The following is an 11,402-nucleotide window of genomic DNA, read 5'->3' on the forward strand; positions in this document are numbered from 1 at the left end:
AACACAAGAGGCCAAACACGAGAGGCCAAACACGAGAGGCCAAACACCACATCCCAAACACGAGAGGCCAAACACGAGAGGCCAAACACGAGAGGCCAAACACGAGAGGCCAAACACGAGAGGCCAAACACCACATCCCAAACACGAGAGGCCAAACACGAGAGGCCAAACACCACATCCCAAACACGAGAGCCCAAACAAGAGAGCCCTAACACATCCCAAACACGAGAGGCGAAACACATCCCAAACACGAGAGTCCAAACACGAGAGGCCAAACACATCCCAAACACGAGGCGAAACACGAGAGGCCAAACACATCCCAAACACGAGAGGCCAATCACATCCCAAACACCACATCCCAAACACGAGAGGCGAAACACATCCCAAACACGAGAGGCGAAACACATCCCAAACACGAGAGGCGAAACACATCCCAAACACGAGGCGAAACACATCCCAAACACGAGAGGCCAAACACATCCCAAACAAGAGAGGCCAAACACATCCCAAACAAGAGAGCCCAAACACGAGAGGCCAAACACGAGAGGCCAAACGCCACATCCCAAACACGAGAGCCCAAACGCCACATCCCAAACACGAGAGCCCAAACACGAGAGGCCAAACACGAGAGGCCAAACACGAGAGGCGAAACACATCCCAAACACGAGAGTCCAAACACATCCCAAACACGAGAGTCCAAACACATCCCAAACACGAGAGGCCAAACACATCCCAAACACGAGAGGCCAAACACGAGAGGCCAAACACGAGAGGCCAAACACGAGAGGCCAAACACATCCCAAACACGAGAGGCCAAACACGAGAGGCCAAACACGAGAGGCCAAACACGAGAGGCCAAACACATCCCAAACACGAGAGTCCAAACACATCCCAAACACGAGGCCAAACACCAGATCCCAAACACGAGAGGCCAAACACCACATCCCAAACACCACATCCAAAACACGAGAGGCCAAACACCACATCCCAAACACGAGAGCCCAAACACGAGAGCCCAAACACGAGAGCCCAAACACGAGAGCCCAAACACCACATCCCAAACACGAGGCGAAACACATCCCAAACAAGAGAGGCGAAACACATCCCAAACACGAGAAGCCAAACACATCCCAAACACGAGAGGCGAAACACATACCAAACACGAGAGACGAAACACATCCCAAACACGAGAGACGAAACACATCCCAAACACGAGAGGCGAAACACATCCCAAACACGAGAGCCCAAACACCACATCCCAAACACGAGAGCCCAAACACCACATCCCAAACACGAGAGTCCAAACACATCCCAAACACGAGAGTCCAAACACATCCCAAACACGAGAGTCCAAACACATCCCAAACACGAGAGTCCAAACACATCCCAAACACGAGAGCCCAAACACCACATCCCAAACACGAGGCCAAACACGAGAGGCCAAACACGAGAGGCAGAACACGAGAGTCCAAACACCACATCCCAAACACGAGAGTTCAAACACCACATCCCAAACATGAGAGGCCAAACACGAGAGACCAAACACCACATCCCAAACACGAGGCGAAACACATCCCAAACACGAGAGGCCAAACACATCCCAAACACGAGAGCCCAAACACCACATCCCAAACCCGAGGCGAAACACATCCCAAACACGAGAGGCGAAACACATCCCAAACACGAGAGGCGAAACACATCCCAAACACGAGAGGCGAAACACATCCCAAACACGAGAGGCCAAACACATCCCAAACACGAGAGGCCAAACACATCCCAAACACGAGAGTCCAAACACATCCCAAATACGAGAGGCCAAACACATCCCAAACACGAGAGGCGAAACACATCCCAAACACGAGGCGAAACACATCCCAAACACGAGAGTCCAAACACATCCCAAACACGAGAGTCCAAACACATCCCAAACACGAGAGCCCAAACACCACATCCCAAACACGAGAGCCCAAACACCACATCCCAAACACGAGAGTCCAAACACCACATCCCAAACACGAGAGGCCAAACACCACATCCCAAACACGAGAGGCCAAACACGAGAGGCGAAACACATCCCTAACACGAGAGGCCAAACACATCCCAAACAAGAGAGCCCAAACACGAGAGGCCAAACACGAGAGTCCAAACACGAGAGGCCAAACACGAGAGGCCAAACACGAGAGTCCAAACACGAGAGCCTAAACACAAGAGGCAAAACACGAGAGGCCAAACACGAGAGCCCAAACACGAGAGGCCAAACACGAGAGGCCAAACACGAGGGGCCAAACACGAGGGGCCAAACACGAGAGTCCAAACACGAGAGTCCAAACACATCCTAAACACGAGAGTCCAAACATGAGAACCCAAAAACGAGAGGCCAAACACATCCCAAACACGAGGAAATCTGGAAACCATCAGCATGATCTGCCAGGAGCTGAACAGTGTTGCTGAACGGACCCACGTGCCCCGTCAGTGTATACAGAGGACGCGGCAGAAGGTGCATCATCAATCCAGTCATCTAGAAACGTGCCCGTGGGGTGAGTAAAGCGACTCATCTTCCCGGGCTCTTTATTAGGAATACCCAAGTGCCAAATTCTTACATTTGGGAAAGACAAAGCCTCATTAGTCCCATCCAGGCAAGCACTCCACCCTCTGCAGCGCCACCTCCTCCAGCTCTCCCCAAACAGCACCACCCCCTCCAACTCCACCCCAAACAGCACCACCCCCTCCAACTCTACCCCAAACCGCACCACCCCCTCCAACTCCACCCCAAACAGTACCACCCCCTCCAGGTCCATCCCAAACAGCACCACTCCCTCCAGGTCCACCCCAAACAGTACCACCCCTCCAACTCCACCCCAAACAGCACCACCCCCTCCAACTCCACCCCAAACAGCACCACCCCCTCCACCCCAAACAGCACCACCCCCTCCAGCTCCATCCCAAACAGCACCACCCCCTCCAACTCCACCCCAAACAGCATCACGCCCTCCACCTCAAACAGCACCACCCCCTCCAGCTCCACCCCAAACAGCACCACCCCCACCCCAAACAGCACCAACCCTCCAGCTCCACCTCAAACAGCACCACCCCCTCCAGCTCCACATCAAACAGCACCACCCCCTCCAGCTCCATCCCAAACAGCACCACCCCTTCCAACTCCACCTCAAACAGCACCACCCCCTCCAGGTCTATCCCAAACAGCACCACTCCTTCCAGGTCCACCACAAACAGCACCACCCCCTCCAACTCCACCCCAAACAGCACCACCCCCTCCAACTCCACCCCAAACAGCACCACCCCCTCCACCCCAAACAGCACCACCCCTCCAGCTCCACCCCAAACAGCACCACCCCCTCCAGCTCCACCCCAAACAGCACCACCCCCACCTCAAACAGCACCACCCCCTCCAGCTCCACCCCAAACAGCACCACCCCCTCCAGCTCCATCCCAAACAGCACCACCCCATCCAGCTCCATCCCAAACAGCACCACCCCCTCCAACTCCACCCCAAACAGCACCACCCCTTCCACCCCAAACAACACCACCCCCTCCAGCTCCACCCCAAACAGCACCACCCCCTCCAACTCCACCCCAAACAGCACCACCCCCTCCAACTCCACCCAAACAGCACCACCCCCTCCAGCTCCATCCCAAACAGCACCACCCCCTCCAGCTCCACCTCAAACAGCACCACCCGCTCCATCCCAAACAGCACCACCCCTTCCAACTCCACCCCCTCCAGGTCCATCCCAAACAGCACCACTCCCTCCAGGTCCACCCCAAACAGTAACACCCCCTCCAACTCCACCCCAAACAGCACCACCGCCTCCAGCTCCACCCCAAACAGCACCACCGCCTCCAGCTCCACCCCAAACAGCACCACCCCCTCCAACTCCACCCCAAACAGCACCACCCCATCCAGCTCCACCTCAAATAGCACCACCCCGTCCAACTCCACCCCAAACAGCACCAACCCTCCAGCTCCACCTCAAACAGCACCACCCCCTCCAGCTCCACATCAAACAGCACCACCCCCTCCAGCTCCATCCCAAACAGCACCACCCCTTCCAACTCCACCTCAAACAGCACCACCCCCTCCAGGTCCACCCCAAACAGCACCACCCCCTCCAACCCAAACAGCACCACCCCCTCCAACTCCACCCCAAACAGCACCACCCCCTCCATCCCAAACAGCACCACCCCCTCCAGCTCCACCCCAAACAGCACCACCCCCACCTCAAACAGCACCACCCCCTCCAGCTCCACCCCAAACAGCACCACCCCCTCCAGCTCCATCCCAAACAGCACCACCCCATCCAGCTCCATCCCAAACAGCACCACCCCCTCCAACTCCACCCCAAACAGCACCACCCCTTCCACCCCAAACAACACCACCCCCTCCAGCTCCACCCCAAACAGGACCACCCCCTCCAACTCCACCCCAAACAGCACCACCCCCTCCAACTCCACCCCAAACAGCACCACCCCCTCCAACTCCACCCAAACAGCACCACCCCCTCCAGCTCCATCCCAAACAGCACCACCCCCTCCAGCTCCACCTCAAACAGCACCACCCCCTCCACCCCAAACAGCACCACCCCCTCCAGCTCCACCCCAAACAGCACCACCCGCTCCATCCCAAACAGCACCACCCCTTCCAACTCCACCCCCTCCAGGTCCATCCCAAACAGCACCACTCCCTCCAGGTCCACCCCAAACAGTACCACCCCCTCCAACTCCACCCCAAACAGCACCACCGCCTCCAGCTCCACCCCCTCCAACTCCACCCCAAACAGCACCACCCCCTCCAACTCCACCCCAAACAGCACCACCCCAAACAGCACCACCTCAAACAGCACCACCCCCTCCAGCTCCACCTCAAACAGCACCACCCCCTCCACCCCAAACAGCACCACCCCCTCCTGCTCCATCCCAAACAGCACCACCCCTTCCAACTCCACCTCAAACAGCACCACCCCATCCAGCTCCATCCCAAACAGCACCACCCCCTCCAACTCCACCCCAAACAGCACCACCCCCTCCAATTCCACCCCAAACAGCACCACCCCCTCCAACTCCACCCCAAACACCACCCCCTCCAGCTCCACCCCAAATAGCACCCCCCCTCCAACTCCACCCCAAACAGCACCACCCCCTCCACCTCCACCCCAAACAGCACCACCCCCTCCACCTCAAACAGCACCACCCCTCCACCTCCACCCCAAACAGCAGCACCCCTCCACCCCAAACAGCAGCACCCCCTCCACCCCAAACAGCACCACCCCCTCCAGCTCCACCTCAAACAGCACAACCCTCTCCAGCTCCCCCCCTCCAGCTCCATCCCAAACAGCACCACCCCATCCAGCTCCATCCCAAACAGCACCACCCCCTCCAACTCCACCCCAAACAGCACCACCCCCTCCAGCTCCATTCCCAAACAGCACCACCCCCTCCATTCCCAAACAGCACCACCCCATCCAGCTCCACCTCAAACAGCACCACCCCAAACAGCACCACCCCCTCCAGCTCCATCCCAAACAGCACCACCCCCTCCAACTCCACCATCTCCACCCCAAACAGCACCACCCCCTCCAACTCCACCCCAAACAGCACCACCCCCTCCATCCCAAACAGCACCACCCCCTCCAGCTCCACCCCAAACAGCACCACCCCCTCCAGCTCCACCTCAAACAGCACCACCCCCTCCAGCTCCATCCCAAACAGCACCACCCAATCCAGCTCCATCCCAAACAGCACCACCCCCTCCAGCTCCATCCCAAACAGTACCACCCCCTCCAGGTCCATCCCAAACAGCACCACTCCCTCCAGGTCCACCCCAAACAGTACCACCCCTCCAACAGCACCACCCCCTCCACCCCAAACAGCACCACCCCCTCCATCCCAAACAGCACCACCCCTCCAACTCCACCCCAAACAGCACCACCCCATCCAGCTCCACCTCAAACAGCACCACCCCCTCCACCCCAAACAGCACCACCCCCTCCAACTCCACCCCAAACAGCACCACCCCCTCCATCCCAAACAGCACCACCCCTCCAGCTCCACCCCAAACAGCACCACCCCCACCTCAAACAGCACCACCCCCTCCAGCTCCACCCCAAACAGCACCACCCCCTCCAGCTCCATCCCAAACAGCACCACCCCATCCCAAACAGCACCACCCCCTCCAACTCCACCCCAAACAGCACCACCCCATCCAGCTCCACCCCCTCCACCCCAAACAGCACCACCCCCTCCAACTCCACCCCAAACAGCACCACCCCCTCCATCCCAAACAGCACCACCCCTCCAGCTCCACCCAAACAGCACCACCCCCTCCAGCTCCATCCCAAACAGCACCACCCCCTCCAGCTCCACCTCAAACAGCACCACCCCCTCCACCCCAAACAGCACCACCCCCTCCAGCTCCACCCCAAACAGCACCACCCGCTCCATCCCAAACAGCACCACCCCTTCCAACTCCACCCCCTCCAGGTCCATCCCAAACAGCACCACTCCCTCCAGGTCCACCCCAAACAGCACCACCGCCTCCAGCTCCACCCCAAACAGCACCACCCCCTCCAACTCCACCCCAAACAGCACCACCCCCTCCAACTCCACCCCAAACAGCACCACCCCCTCCAGCTCCACCCCAAACAGCACCACCTCAAACAGCACCACCCCCTCCAGCTCCACCTCAAACAGCACCACCCCCTCCACCCCAAACAGCACCACCCCCTCCTGCTCCATCCCAAACAGCACCACCCCTTCCAACTCCACCTCAAACAGCACCACCCCCTCCAGCTCCATCCCAAACAGCACCACCCCATCCAGCTCCATCCCAAACAGCACCACCCCCTCCAACTCCACCCCAAACAGCACCACCCCAAACAGCACCACCCCCTCCAACTCCACCCCAAACACCACCCCCTCCAGCTCCACCCCAAATAGCACCCCCCCTCCAACTCCACCCCAAACAGCACCACCCCCTCCACCTCAAACAGCACCACCCCTCCACCTCAAACAGCAGCACCCCTCCACCCCAAACAGCAGCACCCCCTCCACCCCAAACAGCACCACTCCCTCCAGGTCCACCCCAAACAGCACCACCCCCTCCACCCCAAACAGCACCACCCCCTCCATCCCAAACAGCACCACCCCCTCCAACTCCACCCCAAACAGCACCACCCCATCCAGCTCCACCTCAAACAGCACCACCCCCTCCAGCTCCATCCCAAACAGCACCACCCCCTCCAACTCCACCCCATCCAGCTCCACCTCAAATAGCACCACCCCCTCCACCCCAAACAGCACCACCCCCTCCAGCTCCATCCCAAACAGCACCACCCCCTCCAGCTCCACCCCCAACAGCACCACCCCCTCCACCCCAAACAGAACCACCCCCTCCAGCTCCATCCCAAACAGCACCACCCCCTCCAGCTCCACCCCAAACAGCACCACCCCTCCACCCCAAACAGCAGCACCCCTCCACCCCAAACAGCACCACCCCCTCCACCTCAAACAGCACCACCCCTCCACCTCAAACAGCAGCACCCCTCCACCCCAAACAGCAGCACCCCCTCCACCCCAAACAGCACCACTCCCTCCAGGTCCACCCCAAACAGCACCACCCCCTCCACCCCAAACAGCACCACCCCCTCCATCCCAAACAGCACCACCCCCTCCAACTCCACCCCAAACAGCACCACCCCATCCAGCTCCACCTCAAACAGCACCACCCCCTCCAGCTCCATCCCAAACAGCACCACCCCCTCCAACTCCACCCCATCCAGCTCCACCTCAAATAGCACCACCCCCTCCACCCCAAACAGCACCACCCCCTCCAGCTCCATCCCAAACAGCACCACCCCCTCCAGCTCCACCCCCAACAGCACCACCCCCTCCACCCCAAACAGAACCACCCCCTCCAGCTCCATCCCAAACAGCACCACCCCCTCCAGCTCCACCCCAAACAGCACCACCCCTCCACCTCCACCCCAAACAGCAGCACCCCTCCACCCCAAACAGCACCACCCCCTCCACCTCAAACAGCACCACCCCTCCACCTCAAACAGCAGCACCCCTCCACCCCAAACAGCAGCACCCCCTCCACCCCAAACAGCACCACTCCCTCCAGGTCCACCCCAAACAGCACCACCCCCTCCACCCCAAACAGCACCACCCCCTCCATCCCAAACAGCACCACCCCCTCCAACTCCACCCCAAACAGCACCACCCCATCCAGCTCCACCTCAAACAGCACCACCCCCTCCAGCTCCATCCCAAACAGCACCACCCCCTCCAACTCCACCCCATCCAGCTCCACCTCAAATAGCACCACCCCCTCCACCCCAAACAGCACCACCCCCTCCAGCTCCATCCCAAACAGCACCACCCCCTCCAGCTCCACCCCCAACAGCACCACCCCCTCCACCCCAAACAGAACCACCCCCTCCAGCTCCATCCCAAACAGCACCACCCCCTCCAGCTCCACCCCCAACAGCACCACCCCCTCCACCCCAAACAGCACCACCCCCTCCAACCTCTGCGATTTCCACAACAGATTTGGAAAAAAGGGGAAAAGACAAAGGGGATGAAAAACCCAAAACGAAACCCTATCCCGAGCCTCCACTTACCGGTGATATAGACAGCGGGACACCTCTAAATCGGCACTGGTGTCCTCCGTGTGAGGGGGGGGGGGGCGCAGACAGTGGACGGCAGAAGCTTCCAGGGCTGATTAATCCTACAGTGGCCCTCAAATAATGAAGACCTCACTAGACGTCCCCGAGACGACCGCTGCTGTGACATCATTATAGGGGTGTTCCCATCTGTGACATAACCACAGGAAACGCCAGATGTCCGGAAGATGCAGCTTCCAGAGGTGACATAAGTGTCCAAGATGGAAACACAGCGGCGTGTCGGGTCTGTGATATTCGCTCCGTACATCGGCTGCAAGTCCGACTGATCACACTGCAGGGAGCCGCGCTCCTGGCGCCATAGTTACCGGTAACGCCAGGTGTCCCCGCCTCTCCCCGGAACTGCTGTCCTGTACTGAGAACATGATTACGGCACGGGAGTTTTCCGGCGGAGAGGCAGCGACTCCTGATTACCGGTAACTATGACGCCAGGCGCGCGGCTCCCTGCAGTGTTCAATCCGGGAATTGCGGCCGACGTACGGACTGTATGTCACGGAGCGAACACGCCGGTGTCTGGGAGGTCTTAAAGAGGAGCGGTCGCCCCGCCGGACGTCTGTTGTAGTAAATACTTGTATTCTCATAAAGCTCAGTTCCTCTGTTATTCTTCCTAGAAACTTATGAATTGACAACTGGGTGTCATCAGTCTCCATGTCAGAGGGGCGTGTCCCTACAGTCTAATCTGTCAGCTCTGATTGGACAATGTCAGCGTAGGGACACGCCCCCAACTAGTAACACCCAAGTGTCAATGTATTAAAAAACTTCTAGGAGGAACAATAGAGGAATAGCACAACGTAGAACGGTAAGTAGATATTTCCAACAAGCGAGGTGTCGGGAGAGGCGGCCGCCCCTCTAATCCCGCCTGCGGCCTCGTAATCCGCCCCCTCAGGTGCAGGCGCCAATCCCCTCCGACTGTAGTCAGCGTTGTGGGAGCGGCGTCCGATTCCCGCGTGAGATTACCACTGAAACCTCCGCGCCATCACCTCATTCCACGCGGGGACTCACCCTCTACAGCGACTGCAGACGGCGGACGCCTGACATCAGCCCTGGGTGGAGCCGCCACCCTGGAGCGGTGACCGCGTGCTGGACTGCGATGGCGACGAGGCCGGCGTGCTCGTGTAGAGGATCCGCCAGCACTGGAACGTCTGGTGCCGCCACGTGATGATGAGGATGATACCGACGACCCTGAGGAGGAGTCTCGGGTGCTGCGCCTTCTGCGCCTCTTGTAGTGTCGGGAACGGCGAGAACAATGCGCCTCAGGAGACCTCCTGCGGTGTCTATGCCAGGCGGCAGAAGAGGGCGACACAGGCGCACTGCGGGGGGCAGGAATATCCCTCCCACCAGAGGGAGTAGCTGTCACATGAGATGGGGGAGGAGTCATCACACGAGCAGGGGGTGGAGGTTTCACGAGAGGGGGAGGAGTCATCATTACACGAGCAGGGGGAGGAGTCATCACATGGGCAGTCTCTATACTCGCCAGGATACCATAAAACCATCTAGGGCCCTGAGCAGCGACCACCTCCATAAGCTGCTGCAGAACGACTTCCGGAGAGGCCATGATACCCGTCAGGCGCAAAACATGAGGCGGAAGACGAGGGACCCGGTGCGCTAATGAGTCACCTCCTCCAATCCGCAAGTACAATGCCGGGTGATAGGGGCGGAGCGAACAGCACGAAGTCACCACAAGTGCCGCATGTTCCAAGTGACTGCGAGAAGCACTACCGGAAGTGACGAAAATCTAGTGATTCCGGCGGATGTGACGTAACCAGAAGGTGGTAATAAGGGCGGAAAAGAGCGGGGGTGAGGGCGGATGTGAAGGTGGAGACCGGATAATGGTAATAAGGGCGGAAGAGAGCGGAGCTGAGGGCGGAACTCATGTAACATCATCTGACAATCAGAAACAGGTGAGATCCCGAGAATAGACGTCATGTACGCATGAGTGTGAACGGGGAGCAAGTACTGAGTGTGCGGCAGAAGCGGCAACTGTCTGCCCCTTATCTATATCCAGAACTCAGCACAACACTACTCCTCACTACACAGCACTACTACTACTCCTCACATCACAGCACTACTACTCCTCACATCACAGCACTACTACTCCTCACTACACAGCACTACTACTCACTACACAGCACTACTACTACTCCTCACTACACAGCACTACTACTACTCACTACACAGCACTACTACTCACTACACAGCACTACTACTACTCACTACACAGCACTACACAGCACTACTACTACACAGCACTACTACTACTACTACTCACTACACAGCACTACTACTACTACACAGCACTACTACTACTTACTACACAGCACTACTACTCCTCACTACACAGCACTACTACTACTACTACTACTACACAGCACTACTACTACTACTCACTACACAGCACTACTACTACTACTACTCACTACACAGCACTACTACTACTACTACTCACTACACAGCACTACTACTACTACTACTCACTACACAGCACTACTACTCCTCACTACACAGCACTACTACTACTACTCACTACACAGCACTACTACTACTACTACTACTCACTACACAGCACTACTACTACTACTCACTACACAGCACTACTACTACTACTACTTACTACACAGCACTACTACTCCTCACTACACAGCACTACTACTACTACTCACTACACAGCACTACTACTACTACTACTACTCACTACACAGCACT

At 58.2% G+C, this 11,402-nt stretch overlaps 1 protein-coding gene across 2 annotated transcripts in view; it reads right to left on the bottom strand.

Annotated features, from left to right (window-relative positions):
- LOC142710253 (uncharacterized) overlaps positions 1–10,439 on the bottom strand; it is a 30,532-nt gene extending 20,093 nt beyond the window's left edge. For both annotated transcript variants that reach the window (XM_075848525.1, XM_075848524.1), the window contains exon 1: positions 9,702–10,439. In XM_075848525.1, coding sequence (XP_075704640.1) covers positions 9,702–10,254 — 553 coding nt within the window. In that variant the 5' untranslated portion in view covers positions 10,255–10,439. The remainder of the gene's footprint in view (positions 1–9,701) is intronic.
- Positions 10,440–11,402: the final 963 nt, after the last annotated feature.

This window comes from Rhinoderma darwinii, unplaced genomic scaffold (assembly GCF_050947455.1).
Source record: "Rhinoderma darwinii isolate aRhiDar2 unplaced genomic scaffold, aRhiDar2.hap1 Scaffold_4224, whole genome shotgun sequence".
NCBI classification, from domain to species: Eukaryota; Metazoa; Chordata; class Amphibia; order Anura; family Rhinodermatidae; genus Rhinoderma; species Rhinoderma darwinii.